Source organism: Lutra lutra, chromosome 4 (genome assembly GCF_902655055.1).
Source record: "Lutra lutra chromosome 4, mLutLut1.2, whole genome shotgun sequence".
Classification (NCBI taxonomy): domain Eukaryota; kingdom Metazoa; phylum Chordata; class Mammalia; order Carnivora; family Mustelidae; genus Lutra; species Lutra lutra.
The window spans coordinates 37,156,501-37,179,185 of record NC_062281.1 but is presented as its reverse complement, the minus strand read 5'-3'; the positions used below and the strand labels follow the sequence as shown (position 1 = coordinate 37,179,185).

The 22,685-nt window shown below is 40.5% G+C and overlaps 1 protein-coding gene across 1 annotated transcript in view; it reads right to left on the bottom strand.

Annotated features, from left to right (window-relative positions):
- The window catches only part of SNX31 (sorting nexin 31), a 59,177-nt gene extending 53,463 nt beyond the window's left edge, over positions 1 to 5,714 (bottom strand). Inside the window, exons 1-2 of the mRNA XM_047727237.1 lie at positions 5,584 to 5,714; positions 5,384 to 5,458 (exon numbers count right to left, since the gene is read on the bottom strand). Of these exons, the coding sequence (XP_047583193.1) occupies positions 5,384 to 5,458; positions 5,584 to 5,649 (141 nt within the window). The 5' untranslated portion in view covers positions 5,650 to 5,714. The remainder of the gene's footprint in view (positions 1 to 5,383; positions 5,459 to 5,583) is intronic.
- Positions 5,715 to 22,685: the final 16,971 nt, after the last annotated feature.

Sequence of the window (22,685 nt, the reverse complement as noted above, 5' to 3'; positions counted from 1 at the left end):
CAAGTTCTTCAACTCCAGCAAAATATGACCTTTTCTACTGGTCTCAGCACACAGTTTAGCCATTAAAACCAACAGCATGCTAAGAATTACTTGGTATTTGAGTTTAGCCCAAAGACTCTTTTTAAAGATTCTTCAAAGTTCTCCAAAGGAAAGCACACCTCTTTCGTTTATTATGTGATGTATTGTTTGTTTGGAGTTTTTGCTTGTTTTTGAAAGGCCATGTTTAGATAATATATATATATATATATATTTTTTTTTTAAAGATTTTATTTATTTATGACAGAGAGAGAGATCACAAGTAGGCAGAGAGGCAGGCAGAGAGAGAGAGGAGGAAGCAGACTCCCTGCTGAGCAGAGAGCCCGATGTGGGGCTTGATCCCAGGACCCTGAGATCCTGACCTGAGCCGAAGGCAGCGGCTTAATCCACTGAGCCACCCAGGCGCCCCTAGATAATATATATTTTTAATCCCAGCACAATCTCCTGCATTTCTCCATCAGACAGTTCTGCTTTTTAACATGAAGAGGACTTTACTGGCCAATGGAAAAGAGCCTCTCCTTCCCTGCCTTATGCACTCCCAGTTCCCCACACTTACCCCACAGTGGTGACCTGGGACAAGTGGAATTACAGACACAAATAGTGTCCTTTCTAATGCTGACTTAGCCATCCCACCTCTCCAGGGCCCCTTTGAATCAAAACCCCAGAGTCACCAGATAAAGAATCACAGCACAAAGCAATCCAGACTGTGGCATCTGGCACCAAAGAACATCAGCCTGGAGCTTGCGTATTCTTCCATTTGGTCCTCAAAATAGTCCCGTGGGGTAGACGATCATCGCCACCATCAACATGTCATCCTTCTACCTTCACATCAAAGCTACACTATAATCACAGTAACCTGAAGCTCCGGGAGATCCAAAGTCCTATAAACTAAGGAATGGCAGATTTTCATTACTTTTCCCTTCTCTCTCTCATTTTTCCTTCTTCTCCTTCACCAAATCTCTGTTGAGCATCTACTAAAGAAGGAGTCCATGCTGGGTATACCATACCCACAGCCTTTATTCATTCCTTCATGCAAATATTTGGCTTTTGTAACTAAGTAACCTGGAGAAGGCAACTTATACACAAAAGGAGGACTATGACAAGGTCTAAACATGAAGTGACCTGGGAATCAGAGAAAAGCATCTCATGCAATCAAGGAGGACTTCCCAGGGGAGGTGAGACTTGAGATGCAAATAGCCACCTAAGTTCTAAACAGTTTCTTTAAAATGAAGTTGTTTCCTGAAAGAGGAAAAATGTTAAGTACAAGATGTAAGATAGCTGGAAACTGCAAGAAGAAATCTCTATTTTTGGATTTTGAAAAATTTGAGACAAATATGAAGTATTTTTTAGTAATTATTTTTATTTTTACTTTATTTGAGACTGAGAGAGTGGGGAGGAGGATCAGAGAGAGAGAGGAGAAGCAGACTCTCTGCTGGGCAGGGAGCCCAATGTGGGGCTTGATCCCGGGACCCTGAGATCATGATCTGAGCCTCCCAGGCGTCCCCAAATATGAAGTATTAATATATACTCTATACCTCACATTGGGCATCAGGCTGTGACAATTCAGTATTTAAGAGTCTACTGAAATGGAGCACCTGGGTGGCTCAGCGGGGAGCCTGCTTCTCCCTCTCCTGCTCCCGCTCCCTGACTTGTGCTCTCTCTCTCAAACACACGCTGTCTCAAATAAGATCTTAAAAAAAAAAAAAAAATCACATGTCCCGAAGTTCCATCTGCATGTAATATACCACAGTGCATGCCATCTAATAGGAACTTAGTAAATATTTCTTAAATAAATCAGTTAATTCTCTAAGATGACGTATTTGTTCTATCAGGATACAGAACTTCCTAGGAAACGTACTCCAATGCACACACGGATGGGGCCTTTTATTGTTTCCTCTTTAAAAGCGTTTTGTAGTAAGTCAGATTAAGAATTCTGAGCCATTTGCAAATCTTCAGTGGAATAGAAGAGTAAGATCTAGCTGAGAAGTGCCTGAGAGGAGTCCCCTAGATTTTCTTAGACTCAGGGTTGCCAGACAAAACACAGGATGCCCGGTTAAGTATGTCCCAGATACTGCACGAATCTACTTACCTAAAAACTTCTTGGCTGTTTATCTGAAATTCACATTGAACTGGGGAGCCTGTGTTTTTACTTGCTGAATCCGACAACCTTACTCAGACTACATACAAGATGGGAGTCATGCTGATGAGCTTACTGTGGACCCCACAGAGGCTGGCTGGGCAGTCGATAAAATCCTGGAAAATAGTCGATAAAATCCCAGAACTCAGACAGAAAGTAGAGATTTCTGTTGCCTGGGGTCAGAAGTAGAGGGAGAGGACCAAGGGCAAAGGGGAAAAGGGAACGTATAGAGGGCAAAATTTTCTTTATCCTGATTATGGTAGTAGTAGTGTGTACACTTAACAAAATTCACTACACTGAACACCTAAAATTGGGAAATTTTATGTTATTACAAAAAAGAGTAAAAGCTTGTTACTTTAGTAACAAGTAACAAGTAAAACCAATTGTTTTACTGATACAATTTATTTTGTTGACTTCAGTAAGAAACCACAAAATATAAGGGGCCAGAGCAGGTTCTGGAGATCAAATCTTGACTCCAATACTTACTAGCAGTTTGATTTGGGGCAAGGTGTGCCTCAGAGGTTTTCCTCTGTTAAATGAGGCTAATTATAATCCTCGCTCATAGAACTACTATAAAAATTAAACATGATATTACATGTAAAGCTTTCAGCACCAACCTTAACACAGATTACTGCTTGTTGTGGTTTTAAGTTAACAATGCAAATAACCACCTAAATTCTAAATAGTTTCTTTAAAATGAAGTTGTTCCTACTGAAAGGAGAAAAATGCTAAGAACAAGATGTAAGGTAGTTGGAAACTGCATAAAGAAATCTCTACTTTAGGATTTTGAAAAATTTGAGACAAATATGAAGTATTTTTTAAATAATAATTTTTATTTTTATTTATTTATTTGAGACGCGGAGGTGGGGGAGGAGGTCAGAGAGGAGAAAGAGACTCTCTGTTGGGCAGGGAGCCCAATATGGGGCTTGATCCCAGGACCCTGAGATCATGACCTGAGCTGAAGGCAGGTGCTTAACTGACTGAGCCACCCAGGTGCCTCTTAATATGAAGTATTAATATCTATACTATACCCCATGTTGAGCACCAGGCTATGGCAATTCAATATTTAAAAGTCCACTGAAATGGGGCACCTGGGTGGCTCAGTCAGTTAAGCGTCCAACTCCTGGTTTTGCCTCTGATCATGATCTTCTGGGTCCTGAGACTGAGCCCCCCATGCTCAATGGGCAGTCTGCATGAGATTCTCTCCCTCTGTCCCTCCCACCACAGGCACCCCTTTCTCCCTCAAATAAATAAATCTTAAAAAAAAAAAAAAAGATGCCTGGGTGACTCAGTCGGTTAACTATGTACCTTCCACTCGGGTCATGATCCTGGGGTCCTGGGATCGAGCCCAGCATCAGGCTCCTTGCCTGCTTCCCCTCTGCCTCTGCTCCCCGTGCTGTGCACTCTCTCTCCCTGACAAATAAATAAAATCTTAAAAAAAAAAAAAAAGTGAATAACAGTTTGTTGTTAATGGTTTCCAAAATAGAAGATCTAGAGTAAAAGTTTACTCACTTTATGTCTCTGCTTCTGAACCTGCTAAGATTCGATAGGTCTTTTTCTGAAAACAAGCATTTTTCTGAGTCTGTTGGTTAAGAAGAGCCAGATTCAGGACTTCAAGACTTTCGGTCCCTAAATGTTTACTGAGCACATACCATGTCCCAGGTTCTGGGAGAAACTGGCCCATACTCTTTACAAGTACCCTGGAAAGTGGACACCCACGGCCACTTATTTTCTTTTTATTTTTGGTGAAAAAAATTGAAGGTCAGAGAGGAGGTAAGGTGACGAGCCAGGGAGTAGTCAATTCCACAACCCCCCCTGCTCCCCATTGCTGTCTCATGCTTTACGTACTGTGAATGGCAACCTCCCCAACCCCACCTCACATTGGGGAAGACAGATTAGTGGGGGAGATGATGCCTCAACCTTCTCCTCCAAATACATAACATACCTATACTTTCTCTTTCCTTAAGTCCTCTCAAATCCCCAGACACGTTTTGGTCACAAGTAGCTTCTCATCTTGCTGAAGTCTGAATCCATGCCCTTCCTTATTGAATCAGACCACCATCATTCCTGAGAACCTTCTGGGGCAACTGCAGCAGGTGTTAGCAATTCAGACAGGACCACACAAAAGTTCATTGCACCTGTTTTTGGTTGACTCCAAAGAAATGTAATCATACCTTGAAAATGGACTTTTCCAATGCCCTCTAATATGAGCAAGAAGGTTTACTGCAATGTTTGCAATAGTGAAAAAATGAAATTGACGGCTGCCCTTCAACAGAAGGTGTATCGACTCACTAGAAACCCAGATTTCCTGGAAGGATTCTCCCAAAAATGTTAATAGCCTGGACAAGTCTGTTTCTCGGTTTTGTTTTGAGTTTAATTTTTGAAGTAATCTCTGCACCCAACCTGAGCTCAAACTCCGGACCCGAGATCAAATCACATGCTCTTCCCACAGAGGTAACCAGGCTCCCCTTCCTTTCTAATTTTAGGTATATTCTCTTTAAAATCAGGGTATATAATCTAAAAAAAGAATTGATTAAAAAGAAAACACTATGCAGGGAGGTAGAGGAAGGGTGAAGTTTATTTCTGAGCTTTCTTTTAATCCTCTAACCCATTTTGAAGACTTATAACACTTCCTTATTAGGACAATAAAACCCATTAGAGCAGGTTAATAAATTAGGCTGCCTCCCAAAGAAAATGCCACCAGCACATCTGAGTGAGAAACTATAGTGGGAAATGGCCTCCTGTCTTGATAATTCATCTGTTTCCCAGGTTTCCAGCCTGCCAGTACTCGAAGCCTATAAATACAATTTTTGAAAACAAAATAGACACAACTTTTTAAAGATGCCTAAGAAACTCTGGGAGAAAGGAGATTAAATACCTATGTACGAGATTCCTAAGGCACCTTGGTCTCAGCTGAGTATGCTCATTCTGAATGGGGACATTGTCCTGGGGAAACAGCTGGCACTGGAATGGGGCCCACCATCTCTCAGCACCCTGCCAGGTGGGGCCGCTGGGGATCATTGGGCTGGAAAGGGTTTAGGAGAAGGACCTGAGCCCGATTCCCTCATCTCCCAACTGTAGATGGTTAGGAGCGGCAGCCTACATACACGGAGAGGTACGCCAAGCGATACCAAATTACAGACTAGGAACTTGGAGTCCTCAAGAAGTCCAGTGTCTTGGGGCGCACTCAGCTGCCTCGAACCTGCTCACCTGTTCGTTCCAACGATGCAATTGGCTGTAGCGCACCCTGCAGAAGAGGTACCCGTCCAGGTACACCGAATACAGCTGCAACAGAGACAGACCGTCCCGGGTTAGCTGAGCGAGCAAGTGAGCCCCCCGCCCCGCCAGGTCACCGACCTTCCCCAGCCGATTCGGACCCTGACCCCCCCCCCCCCCCCCACCAGGCGCACCACGTAGCGGCCTCCCAGCGGGTCCAGCCGCTGCTGGGACACCGGGATACAGAAGTGCATCTTCATGGCCACGGCGGCGGCCCGGAACAGCGGTGGCAAACCGAGCCGCGGTAGTGGCGGCGAATCCGGGCTCCGGGAGCAGTTGCGCAGCGGGTCTGCAGCAGCGCGGTCTAGTGTCGGAGCCCCGGAGCGGTGGCCAGGGCGGTGGCCGCGGGGTGGAGAGCTGGCTGGCCGCGCCGCCCCCGGCGTCCGCAGGTGGGGCCGGCCCCCGGCCACACCGCCCCCAAGCCCCGCCCAGCTCCGGCAGAGCCGCAGCGGCCCCGGGCCTGCGGGGGAGCCGGCCTCCCAGGGGCCAATGGGGCCTGGGAAGGAGTACACGCTCGCTGGGGGTCACCCCGGGATATGGACCTCTCCGGGCTCCTTGGCGGGAAAATCCTGCTGCGTGGGTGGCTGGGTGGGTGCGTGCGTGGGGAGAGCGAAATCCTCTGGGGGAGAAGATTCTAGGTTTTTTTAAAATTTTTCATCAGAACCCACAAAAGTTTAAAATGGTTGCTACAGCTACATAAATGTCCTGCCCATGGCCCAACCATGTAACTACTTCCCACCCTGCCCCATCATCTCAGGGTGGGAATGGGGAGGTGGGGGGGGGTGCGGGTGCGGGGAAGGCGAGTGGGAGGAGGCGAATGGGGGGAGGAGAATGCCCTGAGGAGGAGAAACCTCTCTCCAAGTGTTCGCTCCAGGGCCGCATTCTGACTCCGCGACTTGTAGAATGTCCGGCCCCCCTTCCAATGGGCCTGTCGTGTGAGGGGGGGAGAGGGGGTGAGAGACCCAATTCCACGCAGATGCGCCCTCAAGCTCAAAAAGTTGACCTTTTCTCAAAGTAGGTGCCCCGACAGGACCGAAAAACGTTTGTGTCCCGTTACCGGTGCCTGCCTGCAGTGCTCTGCGAGTTAAGATCTTCCAGAAATACATAAATCTAGTAGTTGCCCTAGGACCTGTGCAATTATATTAGCTTTAGTTTTGTGTGGTAACATCTATTAAATCCAACACTGGTATTTATAACCCCGATTTAGTATTTTTTAACACAATATTTTTCCTTTAAAAAAGATTTTTCCCATTAATATAGCGGAAACCTCAACATTTTTCCCCCTTTAATATAACGGAAACCTTATCAGATGAAAAGGGGTTGGGCCTCTCTTGATCCCCGGGAAGTCCTGCGTTTAAAAGGTGTCAGCACCCAGTTAGCTGGGTTTATAAACCCTGTGTCCTCTAGACTAACCAGCCCAAGTTCCTTCAACAGTCTTTCATCTTTAGTAGCTGTGTAAAGTAATCGTATTAATTCCCTTATTCTAGTGAAATCAAGGTAGAATTCCTGCCCTCCTCCACCACCATGATCAAGGTCACTGACTGGAGTAAGGGGAGGCTGCAGGTAACCTGCAGTTACCTGTGTCACTATGCAGGCACTGGGCTGCTTCCATGCTTCCTCCTGTTCCTTAATCTCCTAACTCTTATGGGCAAACATCCAGAGCACCTTCTTGCCACTGACCCAACAGGTCCAGAGTGGAAGACCTTTTCCAAGGTCACATGTGATTTCCTCCCCCTCCCCCACTGGTCTGAGTAGTTTATTCTAGGATTCAGTGATAACACTGAAAGTCCTTTTTTTGTTTTGTTTTTATGTAAATCTAGTTGGTTAACATGTATGGTAAAGTTGGTTTCAGGTGTAGGATTTAGTGATTCATCACTTACACAGAACACCCAGTGCTCGTCCCAACAAGTACCCTCCTTCATCCCTGTCACTCACCTCGCCCATCCCCCGCCCAGCTCCCTCCATCATCCCTCCATTTGTTCTGTAATGCAAGAGGAGATGAGCGCTGAGCACCTGAAGGGGGATCTGAGACTAGCGAAGGAGAAACAACACTTGCCGAACACCCGTTATTTCCTGCACCCTTACTGCGTGCTAGGCTCTCCCGTTTCTGTTCGTTCTACCACTGAATTTCCCCAGACATTGTGAGCTGGGAAGAATTGATGGTTCTGGTCTTAGGAAAAGGAAATGGAGTCTTAAGGCCGTTAAGTTTAGGGAGGCAGTGTAGTGTAGAGCCTAAGAGAATGGCAAGAGGAATTCCTATTCCAGTAGCTTTTAGTTGCGGGGCCTTGGGCAAGTTAGTGGACTCTTACACTGCATTTTCTTCCTTTATGAAATCATGTTAATACCTGTATTCCAGAGGGTACTTGGGTGGCTCAGTCAGTTGAAATGTCCCAGGGCCCTGGGATCAAGCCCTGCATCCCTGCTCTCCTCAGCCGGTAGCCTGCTTCTCTCTCTCCCTCTGTCAAATTGAAAAACCTGTACTCTGGGATTTTTCAGTCCAGGGTAGATGGACATTAGGGTTATTCCCCTGCCAATAGGCCATCACTGACCTGGAAGGCCACCCAAAACCAAGACCGGGGTGTCCTTGGGTGTCCCCTGGTAGAGGCTGATCAGGTAGGCTCTGGGATCTGGCCCAGTCTTCAGGGCAGCAAAGCAGAGCCCATTCCCCTGGGAACTTTCTTCCACCTGTTTGGGGCATGCCTCCGCCTCCTAGCATTGTCCAAGTTGCCACTTCCTTCATTTCACTAAGCCAGCGCTGAAGCTGACCTGGGACAGAACCTCCAGTCTGCTCTTGACTCATTCAATGAACATTACTTTTTTGCCAGAGTATGTTATTTTTCCCAACTTTACTGAGATATGCTTGACCTATAACACTGGGTAAGTTTGAGAGGTACAACATGATCATTTGATATATGTGCATATTGAGAAGTAATTGCGGTAATATGTTTACCACCTCATCTACCATTTGTATTTTTGTATTTGGGTGTTTTGTAGTGAGAACATTTCAAATCCACTCCTAACAACTTTCAAATATACAATATAGTACAATATAGTATTAACTATGAGCACCATGCCGTATATGCCATCTCCAGACTTCATTCACCTCCCAACTGGAACCGGTTACCTGTTGTCCATCATTCCTCTACCTGTCATCCCTGGCAACCACCAGTCTACTCATTCTATGAATTCAGTTACTTTAGGTTCCACACAGAAGAGAGATCATCTGTTTGTCCTTCTCTATCTGACTTTGCTTTGCATAATGTCCTCAAGATCCATCCATGTTATTGCAAATGTCAGGACTTCCTTCTTTATTGTGGCCAATTAATACTCGTGTGTGTGTGTGTGTGTGTGTGTGTGTGTGTATGTGTGTGTGTGTGTGTGTGCGCGCGCGCGCGTATCACATTTTCTTTATCAATTCATCCATTCCCGGACACTTAAGATTGTTTCCATGTCTTGACTATTATGATAATGCTGCAATGAACTTGGAGGTGCAAATCTCTCTCTCTCTCTCTTTCTCTCCCCCCACCCTTTTAAATTTGTCAGAAAGCAAGAGCACAAGCAGGGGCAGTGGCAGGCAGAGGAAGGAGCATACTCCCTGCTGATCAGGGAGCCAAAAGTGGGGCTTGATCCCAGGCATGATCTGAGCCAAAGACAGACGCTTAACGGAGCCACTCAGTTGCCCCCAAATATCTCTTTGCGATGTGATTTCATTTCCTTATAGCCAGGAGTGAGATTGCTGGATCATGTGGTAGTTCTATTTTTAATATTTTTAGTAATCTCCATGCTGCTTTCCATTGTGGCTGCACTAACTTACATTCCCACCAACACTGAATTGGTGCACAAGGGTCCCCTTTTCTCCGCACTTTGGTCAATGCTTGTTATCTCTTTCGTTTTTGATAGAAGCCATTCTAACCGTGTGAGGTGACATCTCCTTGTGGTTTTGATTTTTACTTCCCTGATGATTAGTGATAATGAGCACCTTTTTATGTACCTGTTGCCTATTTGTAAACCTTTAGAAAAATATCTATTCAGGCCCTTTGCCCATTTTTTAACATTTAGATATAATTGACATCAAACATGTTTCAGGTGTGTAATAGAATGATTCAATATTTGCAAATATTGTGATATGATCATCACAATAAGCCTAGTTACCATCTATTCCCACAGATACTTAAAATATTTTTCCTTGTGATAAGAAATTTTAGGACTTAACTCTTAACTTTCAAATATGCAATACAGTATTAACTATAGTTACCTTGCTGTGCATTGTATCCCCAGAAATTTGTTTTATAATTGGAAATTTGTACCTTTTTGACTACCTTCCCACTATTCTCTATTGATTTAGAGTTTTTCTGGTTTTGTTTTTCTTGGTTTTGTTTTTTGTTTTTTGTTTTTTTTTTTTTTAGATTCCACACAGTAAGTGAGATGGTATGGTATTTGCCTTTCTCTGCCTGACTTATTTCATTTAACCTAATGCCCTCGAGGTCTATCCATGTTGTTTCAAATGATTTTCTCAAAAAGATTTCCCTTTTTTAAAAAATGACTAATATTCCATTCTATCATATAAATATACATACACCATATTTTCTTTTTCTTTTTTTTTTTTTTAAGATTTTTATTAACGTGTTTAAGCAAGGGAAGTGGCAGGGGGAGAGGGAGAAGCAGGATCCCTGCTGAGCAGGGAGCCCATGCTGAGCTTGGTCCCAGGACCCATGAATCATGACCTGAACCAAAGGCAGGTGATCAACTGACTGAGCTGCCAAGAACCCCCATTTTTTTTTTATTCATTCATCCAACACTTCTGTTGGTTCCATGTCTTGGCTATTGTAAATAATGCTGCAATGACTGGGGGGGATTAAATATTTTTTTGAGTTACTATTTTTAATATTTTAAGGAAACTCCATGCTGTTTATATCGACTGCACCAATTCACACTCTCACCAACAGTGCACAAGGGATCCGGTTCCTTTCACCTACATCCTTGCCAACAATTGTTTTTGTCTTTTTGATAATAGTCATTCAGACAGGTGTAAAGTGACGTCTCATTGTGGTTTTGATTTGCATTTTCCTGATAAGTGATGTTGAACATCTTTTCAAGTCTTATTGGCCATCAGTCATCTCCAGATCCTCTGCATACTTTTGGATTTTTTTTTTTGCTATTGAGTTGTAGGAATTCTTTATATATGTTGTGTAGTAAGCCTTTATCAGATATATATCTTGCAAAGATTTTTGTCCATACAGTAGGTTGCCTTTTCTCTTTTTTTTTGCCATTTAATCTTTTTAATTGAAGTATAATCAACATACAGTGTTAATTAGTTTCAGTTGTATAACATAAGGATGCTGCATTTCCATATATTACTCAGTGCTCATTGTGATAAGAGTACTGTTAACCCCCTTCATCTATTTCACCCATCCTCTCATCCACCTTCTCTCTGGCAAGGTTTCTTTGTACTTGAGAGTCTGGTTTTTGTTTCTTTTTTCTTTCTTGGCTTTATTTCTTAAATTCCACATATGAGTGAAATCCTATGGTATTTATCTTTCTCTGATTGACTTACATTACTAGGCCCATCTATAACTTGGGAAATGGCACAATCTCCCTCTTTTTATGGTTCTATGATATTCCATTATGTATATGTGTGTATATATATGTATATGTATATGTATGTATGTGTTTACACACACACACACACACACACACCTTTTTTTATCCATTCATCTATGGTTAGACACTTGGGTTGTTTCCATATCTTGGCTATTGTAAATAATGCTGTAATACTCATAAGGATGCATATGTCTTTTCAAATCAATGTTTTGGTTTTCTTTGGGTAAATACCCAGTACTAGAATTATTATATCATATGCTAATTCTATTTTTAATTCTTTAAGGAACTTCCGTACTTTTTCCACAGGGGCTATACCAATTTGTATTCCCATGAACAGTGCATGAGGGTTCCTTTTTTCTCCCCATCCTCACCGATGCTTATTATTTCTTGTCTTTTAGATTTTCACCCTTCTAACAGATGTGAGGTGGTATCTCATTGTGGTTTTGATTTGCATTTCCCTGATGAGTGATGTTGAGCATTTTTCATGTGTCTGTTGGACATCTGTAGATCTTCACTGGAAAAATGTCAGTTCAGGTCCTCTGCCCATTTTATTTTATTTTTTATTTTTTAAATATTTATTTATTTGACCGAGAAGGAGTGAGAGAGGGAACACAAGCAGGGGGAGTGGAAGAGGAAGAAGCAGGCTTCCCCTGAGCAGGGAGCCTGATGCAGGACTTGATCTCCGGACCCAGGGATTATGACCTGAGCTGAAGGCAGATGCTTAACAACTGAGTCACCCAGGCACCCCACTCTGCCCATTTTAATTGGATTGTTTGGTTTGGGGCTATTGAGTTCTATAAGTTCTTTATAGATCTTGGGTATTAGCCCCTTATTGGATAGTGTAGTCCCAATAGTTTATTCTTCTTCTTGTTTTCCTTTCCTGAGGAGGCCTCCAGAAAAAAAAAAAAAAAAAAAAAAGCTTCTATGGCTGGTATCAAAGAAATTACTGCCTATTTTCTTCTAGTTTTATGGTTTCAAGTCTCACATTTAGGTTTTTAATTTATTCTGAATTTATTTTGTGTATGATGTAAGAAAGTGGTCCAGTTCCATTCTCTTTCTTGTAGCTGCCCAGTTTTCCCAGCATCATTTCTTGAAGATACTATCTTTTACTCATCATGTATTCTCTTCTCCTTTACTCATCATGTATTCTCTTCTCACAGATTAACCATGTAAGGGTGGGTTTATTTTCTGGGCACTCTATTCTGTTCTGTTGATCTGTGTGCCTGTTTTTGTGCCAGTGCCATACTGTTTTGATTACTACAGCTTTGCAGTATCTTAATCTCGGACTACGATACCTCCAGCTTTGCTCTTAGATTATTTGACTATTTAGGGTCTTTAGTGGTTGCACATAAATTTTTGTTATTCTAGTTCTGTGATAAATATTGGTATTTTGATAAGGATTACTTTAAATCTGTAGACTGCTTGGGGTAGTATGTCTATTTTAACAATATTGGTTCTTCTAATCTATAAGCGTGGAATGTCTTTTCATTTGTGTTCTATTTAATTTCTTTCACCAATGTTTTATAGTTTTCAGAATACAGGTCTTTTATTTCCTTGGTTAAGTTTATTCCTAGGTATTTTCTTATTTTTTTGGGTACACTTGTAAGTGAGATTGTTCTCGTCATTTCTCTTTCTGCTACTTCATCATTAGTGTATAGAAATGCAACAGATTTGTGTATTGATTTTGAATTCTGCAACTTAACTGAATTAATTTATGAATTCTAATAGCTTTTTGGTAGTCTTTAGGGCTTTCTAAATATAGTATCATGTCATCTGCCAAGAGCAAAAGTTTGGCTTCTTTATCAATTTAGATGCATTTTACTGTTGCCTGATTGCTACAGCTAGGACTTTCTGTACTATGTTGAATAGAAGTGGTGAGAGGGGACATCCTTGTCTTGTTCCTGATCTTAAAGGAAAAGCTCCCCATTTTTCACCATTAAGTATGACGTTAGCTGTGGGTTTATATATATTGTTGATAGCATTTATCATAAATGGGTGTTGTACTTTGTAAAATGCTTTTTCCACACCTATTAAGATGATTGTATGGTTTTTATCCTTTTTCTCATCGATGTCCTGTATCATGTTGATTTTGTACATACTGAACTATCCTTGTATCCCTGGAATAAATCTCATTTGATGGTGGTAAATGATTTTTTAATGCATTATTGGATTCTGTTTGCTAGTATTTCACTGATGTCTCGTCATTTTATTGATGGTTTCCTTTGTCGTGCAGAGCTTCTTAGTATAATGTAGTCCTACTTTGTTTTTTGTTTATGTTGTAGTATTAGTTTTTAGTTTTTGGTGTCAAATCCAAAAAACCACCCCCAAGACTGGTGTCAAGGAGTTACTGCCAAGCTTTCTTCTAGGATTTTTATGGGTTCAGGTCTTACATTCAAGTCTTTAATTCCATTTTGAGTTAATTTTTGTGTATGGTATAAGGTAGTGCTCCAGTTTCATTCTTTTACTCTTGGCTGTCCTGTTTTTCCAGCACCATTTATTGAAGAGCATATCCTTTCCTTACTGTACATTCTTGCCTCATAGGTTGATTTCTGGGCTATTTTGTTGCATTGATCTATGTGTCTGTTTTATGCCAATATCACATGATTATTATAGCTTTGTAATTTAGCTTGAAATCTGGGCTCATGAGGCTGCTGGCTTTGTTCTTTCTCAAGATTGTTTTGGCTATTTAGGGTTTTTTATGGTTCCATACAAGTTTGGGGATTGTTTTGGTCTATTTGTGTGAAAAATTCCATTGGAATTTTGATAGAGATTGCATTTAATCTGTAGATTGCGTTAGATTGTATGGGCATTTTAACAATGTTAATTCTTCCAATCCATGAGCACAGGGTATCTTTCCATTTATTTGTATCCTCTTCAATTCCTTTTACTTAGTGTCTGATACTGTCTAATGTACTAGTCTTTTACCTCCTTGGTGAAACCTATTCCTATAGTGATTCCTATAATCATTCTTTATGTTACAACTTATGACTGTTAATTTTTCTGATATCTGATAACTGAAATACAACAGATTTTCATATTGATTTCATATACTGCAATATTACTGGATTTATTAGTTCTAACCATTTTCATGGAAACTTTAAGGTTTTCTACATATAATGTCATTTGCAAATAGTGACCATTTTACTTCTTCCTTTCCAATTTTGATACTTTCTATTTTTCTTGCCTAATTGCTCTGGCTAGGACTTCCAATATTAAATTGTTGAATAAAAGTGGGGAGAGTAGGCATCCTTGTGTTATTCTGCTTCTGACAAGCAAAAAGCTTTTCACCATTGCATATATTAATCGTGGGCTTCTCTTCTATAGCTTTTATTATGTTTATGCATATCACCCTATACCCATTTTGTTGGGATTCTCTTTTCTTTATCATAAATGGATGTTGAATTTCATTAAATGCTTTTTCTGCATTTATTGATCATATGATTTTTATCCTTTGTTAGTGTGGTGTATTGACTAATTTGTGGACACTGAATCATCCTTACATCCCTGGAATAGATCTCTCTTATCATGGTGTGATCCTTCTAATGTATTGTTAAATTTGGTTTGTTAATATTTTGTTGAGGATTTTTGCAACTGTGTTCATCAGGGATATTGGCCTGTAATTTTTTGTTTTTGTTTTGTTTTGTTTTTGTGGTGTCCTTGTCTGATTTTTGATATTAAGATAATGCTAAACTCATAAGTGAGTTTAGAAGTATTCCCTGTTTTTCTATTTTTGGAAGAGTTTGAGAAGGCTGGTATTCTTACTTAAAAGTTTTATAGAATTCAACAGCTAAACCATCTCATCCTGGACTTACATTTGGTGGAAGGTTTTTGACTACTGATTCAATCTCCTTACTAGTACTGAATCTTTTCAGATTTTCTCTTTCTTCATGCTTAAGTACTTCCATGGTAGGTTGTATGAGTCTAGCAATTTACCCATTCTTCTACATTGATTTGTTAGTGTATAATTGGTATAGTACTCTTACAATCCTTTGTATTTCTGTATCATCAGAATACAATGTCTCCTCCTTCATTTCTTTTTTTTTTTTAAGATTTTATTTATTTATTTGACAGAGATCACAGGTAGGCAGAGAGGCAGGCAGAGAGAGAGGAGGAAGCAGGCTCCCTGCTGAGCAGAGAGCCGGATGCGGAGCTCAATCCCAGGACCCTGGGATCATGACCTGAGCTGAAGGCAGAGGCTTTAGCCCACTGAGCCACCCAGGCGCCCCTCCTCCTTCATTTCTGATAGTAGTTGATTTTTGTCTCTCTCCTCCACTCCCCTGTGTGTCTAGCTAAAGGTTTGTGGATTTTGTTCAAAAAAAGAAACCCCAGATCTTAGTCATTTGATTTTTTTTTCCTATTGTCCTTTTAGTCTGTTTTATTTATTTTCTCCTGATCTTTGTTATTTCCTTCCATTTTACTAACCTTGGGCTTTGTTCTTTTCTTGTTTGAGGTGTCCAGTTATGTTGTTTATTTGAGATTTTCCTTGTTTTTTTGATGTAGGCATTTATCATTATGAACTTACCTCTTAGAACTGTTTTTGCTGCATCCCATAAGTTTTGGTATGTTATATTTCCATTTTGGTATGTTGTATTTCCATTTTCGGTTGCCTTAAAGGGATTTATTTTTATTTCTTTTGATCCATTGGTTGTTCAGTAGCATGTTGTTTAATCCCCACATAGTTACAAATTTTCCACATTTCCTCCTGTAATTGATTTCAAGTTTTCTACTACTATACTTTGAAATGATGCTTAATATGATTTCAGTCTTCTGAAGAAAGACTTGTTTTGTCTTTGCCCATGTTTTTAGTCAGATTATTTTTTGCTATTGAGTTACAGAATTATCTTATGTATTTTGCATATTAACCCTTTCCATATATATGGCTTTCAAATATTATCTCACATTTCATAATGTGAGATGAAATGATGAAAATGCTCTTTCATTTTTTGTTGTGCAGAAGATTTTTAGTTTGACGTAGGCCTACTTGTTTGTGTTTTGGTGTTCTGTATACAAAAATTGATTGCCAAGACCAATATCAAGGAGCTTTTTCTGTATGTGTTCACTGTGTGTTTTGTGGTTTCAGGTCTTATGTTTAAGTCTTTAGTCCATTTTGAGTTAATTTTTATGAGGAGTATATAATAGGGGTTCAATTTCATTCTTTTGCATGTGAATATCCAGTTTTCCCACAAGAATTTATTGGAGACACTGTTTTCTCTTGCATATTCTTAGCATCCTTGTCAAATATTAGTGACTGTATGTGTGGAACTTTATTTCTAGGATCTCCATTCTGTTCTACTAACTGATAGGTCTGTTTTTATGCCAATACCATACTATTTTGATAACTATACTTTTGTAATAATAGTTTGAATCAGGAAGTGTTATGCCTCCAGCTTTGTTCTTTTTCAGAGTCTTTGGAAGTTCCATATCAATTTTAGGATTGTTTCCTCTATTTTTGTGAAAAATACCATTGGAATTTTGATAGTCATCTCATTGAGTCTATAGATGGCTTTGGGAGAATGGACATTTTAAAAATATTCTTCCAATCTGTGAACATAGGATAACATTCCACTTATTTGTGTCTTCTTTAATTTCTTTTATCAATGTTTTATAGTTTTCAGTATACAGGTCTTTCACTTCCTTGGTTAAATTTATTCCTAAGTACTTTATTCCTTTTGTTGCTATTATAAATGGGATTGTTTTCTTTACTCAGATATTTCATTGCTAGTATATAGAAATGCAACTGATTTTTGTACATTAATTTGGAACCATTTCAGTTTACTGAATTCATTTATTCTAACAGTATTTTTATGAAATCTTAAGGATTTCCTATAAACAATGTCCTATCATCTGCAAATAGTGACCACTTTACTTCTTCCTGATTTGAATGCCCTTTATTTCTTTCTCTTTCCTAATTGCTCTGGCTAGGACCTCCAGTACTATATTGAATATAAGTGGTGAGAGTGGGCATCCTTGTCTAGTTCCCGATCTTAGAGGAAAATTTTCAACCTTTCACTCTTGAGTATAATGTTAGCCCTGGGACCATCATACATGTCCTTTTTTGTGTGAAGTTCCTTCTATATTTGTTGAAAGTTCTTATCATGAATGAATGTTGGGTTTTGTCAAAATACTTTTTCTGCATCTACTAAGATAAGATTTTATTTGTCATTTAATTAATATGATGTATATTGATTTTTGTATGTTGAGCTTTGCTTACATTTCTGGTATGTATCTTGTTTGGTCCTTTTACGTGATCATTGTAATGTATTGTTGAATTCAGTTATTATTTCATTGAGCATTTTTGCACCTATGGTCATCAAGGATATTGATCTTCAGTGTCCTTTTCTTGTAGTGTCTTTATCTGACTTTGGTATCATTGTAATACTGGTCTTTTAAAATTAGATTCAGAGTGCCTTTTCAATTTTGGGGGAGAGTTTGAGAAATATTAGTGTTAGTTTTTCTCTAAATGTTCTGTAGAATTCACTAATGAAGCCATGTGGTCCTGAAACTTATTTGTTGGGAAGTTTTGTTTGTTTCTTAATACTTCATCTCCTTGCTCATCATTGGTTTGCATAGGGTTTCTATACTTCATTAGTCTGTTGGTTGTATGTAGGATTTTATCCATTTCTTCTAGGCTGTCCAGTTTCTTGGTGTATAATTTTTCATAGTGGTCTCTAATCCTTTGTTCTTATTTCTGTGCTATCAATTGTAATGGCTCCTCTTTCTGATTTTGAGTCCTTTTTTTTTCCCCCCTCTTGGTGAGTTTAGCTAAAGGTTTGTAGATTTTTGTTTGTTTGTTTGTTTTTTGTTTTCTTAGTTCTTTGTATTTTTAAAGAAGCTATTTTTATTTTGTTAATCTTGTCTATTTTTGTCCTGTTGTCTTTCATTTATTTCTTTGATTTCATTTACTTCCTTCAGGTGACTTTGGGCCTAGTTTGTTCTTTTTCTAGCTCCTTGGGGTGTACTGTTAGGTTGTTTATTTGAGATATTTTTTCCCCCCTTAAGGTAGTATGAAAATCAACTTTTCATACTTTCCTCTTAGACGTTCTTTCATTGTATCCTTTAAGTTTTGGTATTGTGTTCCAATTTCCATTTGTCTCAAGATATTTTTTGATTGATTTCTTCTTTGATATATCAGTTGTTCAAGAGTATGTTGAGGGTGCCTGGGTGGCTCAGTTGGTTAAGCATCTGCCTTCAGCTCAGGTTATGATCCCAAGGTCCTGGGACCAAACACTGCATCAGGGTCCCTGCTCAGTGGAGAGCCTGCTTCTCCTCTTCCTTCTGCTGTTCCCCCTACTTGCTCTTGCTCTGTCTGTCAAGTAAATTAAAAAAAAAAAAAAGTGTTGAACTTTCATGTGTTTGCGAATTTTCTTTTTTACCGATTTCTAGTTTCATACCATTGTGGTTTTAAAAAATGCTTAATGTAATTTCTATCTTTTTGAATTTGTTGATACTTGTCTTATAGTCTAACATGTCCCTCTTGAAGATTGTTCCATTACCACTTGAAAAGAATGTGTATTTTACTGTTGGATAGAATTTTCTGTAGGTCTATTAAGTCCATTTAGTCTATAGGGCTGTTGAAATCCACTGTGTCCTTACAAATTCTCTGCCTGGGTGATCTAATCATGGTTGAGAGTGTTATTTAAGTTCTCCACCATATTATATTGCTGTTGATTCTCTTTATTTTTTATTTATTTATTTTTAAAGATTTTATTTATTTGACAGACAGAGATCACAAGCAGGCAGAGAGGCAGGCAGAGAGAGGAGGAAGCAGACTCTCCACAGAGCAGAGAGCCCAATTCAGGGCTGGATCCCAGGACCCTGAGATCATGACCCAAGCCGAAGGCAGAGGCTTTAACCCACTGAGCCACCCAGGTGCCCTAAGATTTTATTTGACCAAGAACACAAGCAGGGGGAACAGCAGGCAGAGGGAGAGGGAGAAGCTGACTTCCAGCTGAGTAGGGAGCCCAATGTGGGGCTTGATTCCAGGACCCTGGGGTCATGAGCCCAAGGCAGACGCCTTAAAGTCTGAGCCACCTAGGTGTCCCTGTTGATGTCTTTTTACTTCCCTCAGTATTTGCTTTATATATTTTAGTGCTGTAGTGTTGGATGCCTAAAATTTATAATCGTTATACTTTTTTGATGAATTGATCCCTCTATCACTATATAATGAACTTCCTTGTCACTTGTGACCATTTGTAACACAAAATTTTTTTTTTAAATAAAAGTAACCCCCCCTTTGATTACTATTTCCTTGGAATATCTTTTTTTTTCATACTCTTCACTTTTAGCCTGTATGATCTTAAAGTGAAAAAGTCTCTTTATCATTAGCTCTAGTGGTTTTTTTTTTCCATTTAACCAGTCTGTCTTTTGATTGGATTTAATTTAATTGGATTTAATTTAATTCACACTTAAAGTAATTATTGATAGGTAAGGACTTACTATTGCTAATTTGTTCACTGTTTTTGGATTGTTTTATGGTGCCTTTGTCCCTTTCTCTTTAGCTGTCTTTATGATTTGATTGCTTTTTGTGGTAATGAGTTTTGATACCATTATCAAAATTTTGTGTATACCTACTATGGGTTGTTCCTTTGTGGTTACCCTGAGACTCACATAAAATGTCATATAGTTCTAACATCCCATCTTAAGCTGATAAGTTAACTTGAATAGCATATAAAAATTCTCTACTTTCACTTCTACCCCCACCTCACATTTTAGTTTATTGATGTTATAATTTATCAACAAACATTATTACGATCCTTCCATGAACTCCACACTGACAAGGTCTAGTGCTCAAACATGCCCATGAGTGAGGCAAACTAGCGAACGCTCTGAGAGAATTTATTCTATGCCACATATGGTTCGGAATACTTAACGTGAGTAAACTCATTCTCACAACAACCACCTGAAGTAAGGACTGACCTGATTCTCATATACAGTTGGGGAAACAGAGGCACAGAGAAGTTAAGAAACTTCCTTCAATCGACAGACTTTGTCAGTGGTGAAGCCGGCAGGCAGGCTGTATCTACGGCTCATGCTCTATTCGGGTGCTTTCCAAGGATGGCTCGTGAAATCTGTACCACGACTTTTCAGTCATGCCATTTTGGGTCTTAACTCTTAACACAGTTTTAAATAGATTTTTTTTTTAATGATGTTCCATTTTTTTAATCAATTCTATATTGCTTCCAAGGATTACTATAATTTACTCTGTGCCTGACACATGGTGGCCATACGAAATAAAAGCTTAACGTTTCCTCATTCGAGGACTATTTATTGAGTGCCTCTTGTGGTGTGACAAGGAGGTGTCTCCTAACCTCACAGAATCTAGCACCTAGATTATAGATAAGAAGGGAAGCAATTTCTGTAGTGTAATCCATAGTATTACCAACCAAGAACACTTAAAAGGCTTAAAAAGCATTAATGTTATTTGCATGTAGCCTATCCACTTTATATAATCTTTTTGGTCTTTTCATATCTGGGACTCACATTCTATGGGGGTGTGAATGGTGAGAAATGGCTATCTTAACTGTGGAGCTTTCCACATCCCTTGAGTTCTTCATACTCTTGGGCCTCTGGGATGGGCAGGGTAGTAGGTCTACTACAGAGCCAACAAGGTGGTTCCTAATGGCTGGTGCTCTTATTTCAGGGGCCCATCTAGTGCCCATAGGTGCCCTTTGCTCCTCTTATAGCCCAAGCTTTGGGAACCAATAGTCAGGCTCTGGACTATATGAACAAAGAGACTTGAGCAAACACGTAAGCATTTCCGGTCAATAAGCAGGGTTTTTGAGCAAACACACAAAGGTATAAGAGTGGCAAGAGGGATGGAGTTTAAATCCTCCCACCTTGTCTATCTTGTCTCAGTCGTCAGCATCCTCTTTATTCTCTGGAGGTTTCAAAGAAAGGGTCAAAAAGGTAAGGCTAGAGAGCTTGGGCTGTGTGTCTGTCTCTGTCCTGACTCCACCTGTGCTGGGCTATGCTGAATGCCTTAGAGTACTTTGGAACTTGAAAGAACACACAAAATTATAGGAAATGTGAGAGACCTGCAAAATTATACCAGTAATAGGTAGTTCTGTAATGTCTGGAGTTCCTGGGTAATTTTCTGGTCTGGAACACCTAAACCCAGAGCCTGGCTAGAGTCCGTTGGATAGTGTCCTCCAAATATTCAGGTACTTCCGGAAGCTCAGAATGAAGACTTAATTGGAAATAGGGACTTTGCCAGAGCACAGAGGGTGATGACCTCAGGCCCTGCGTGTGCCTCTGAGGAGATGAAACCAAGTGAGAGCAGCCAAGAGGAAAGGGGACCTGTGATCTGAGTGACAGTGTTCTGGAAATAATCCCAGGACCGGCTAGCCCTCATGCAGTGCTCACTATGGGCCAGACTGTGTCCATATATACAAATTGCTTGAGCCCTTGCAACAACCATAGGAGCTTGACCCAGTGGTCATCCTTGTTTATGGGAGATGGAACTGAGGTAGATTAATACTTGTCCGAGGTCACACAGCTTCTCTGATGGGAGTCAGGATTCACACCCAGGCACTCTGATTCCAGAAGCCTGATCACTTCTTCAGACAAAAATAACACTTCAGTTTGTACATGCTAATAGGAAGAATGCTCAAAAAGGGACCCAGATCCAGGCACTGAAGTCAGGAGAAGTTGGCGCTATGGAAGGGACACTGGGAATCGGGTGTTACAGACACTGTCCCCGTCAGAGGGGGACATAAAGGGGCTGTTGGGAGGCTCCCTTCTGTGCAGGCACCACATTAGCATCATGTGGGAGTTGAAAGCTGGACAACCTCACTGCCTACTGGGGCCAGACAGACACCACTAGCACTGTGGGGAATTCTGGGGTGCTGTGCTGTGCCGGCCAACATGGAGAGCAGGGGGAGCAGAGAAGCTTTCTGGAGAAGGTGAGCTTTGACAGGGATCTTTCTAGATAAGTAGAAGCCATGTTCCAGAAACATGGACCGGCAAGGGCCTAGGATGACTTAAAAAAAAAAAGTTTGTTATAGGGAAATAGAGGTGAGGCTAGAAGAGGTGTATTGTGGAGCTCCAGATGGAGGCAGCAGGGATTCTGAAGGAGCAGCCATGGGGCCAAGGAGCTTGGAGTCCCCGGATGTGACCCTGCTCTGTTCTGCTCTGACAACTAGGTGTTGTATGAGAAAAGTGAGCAGGGATTGAATTTCAAAGAAATAAAGGAGCAAGGACAAACATTCAAGAGTTGCTTTCCTCACTAACCAAGCACATACAGAAGGATGACATGTCACTGTATTTTCTACCTTGCAATAAATCAGTGTTAAGTTGTTTTTTTTTTTTAAAGATTTTATTTATTTATTTGACAGACAGAGATCACAAGTAGGCAGAGAGGCAGGCAGAGAGAGAGAGAGAGAGGAGGAAGCAGGCTCCCTGCAGAGCAGAGAGCCCGATGTGGGGCTCGATCCCAGGACCCTGGGATCATGACCTGAGCCGAAGGCAGAGGCTTTAACCCACTGAGCCACCCAGGCACCCTGTAATCAGTGTTAAGTTGTTTTAAAAAAATTTTTAGGAGGGGAAGTTAGGCAGGACTTGGATTGGCTCTGGAGTGAAGAAAGGGAAGAGACCCAAGGTGGCTTCGGGGTTTGGGCTGGAAGGTCTGGATAGCAAC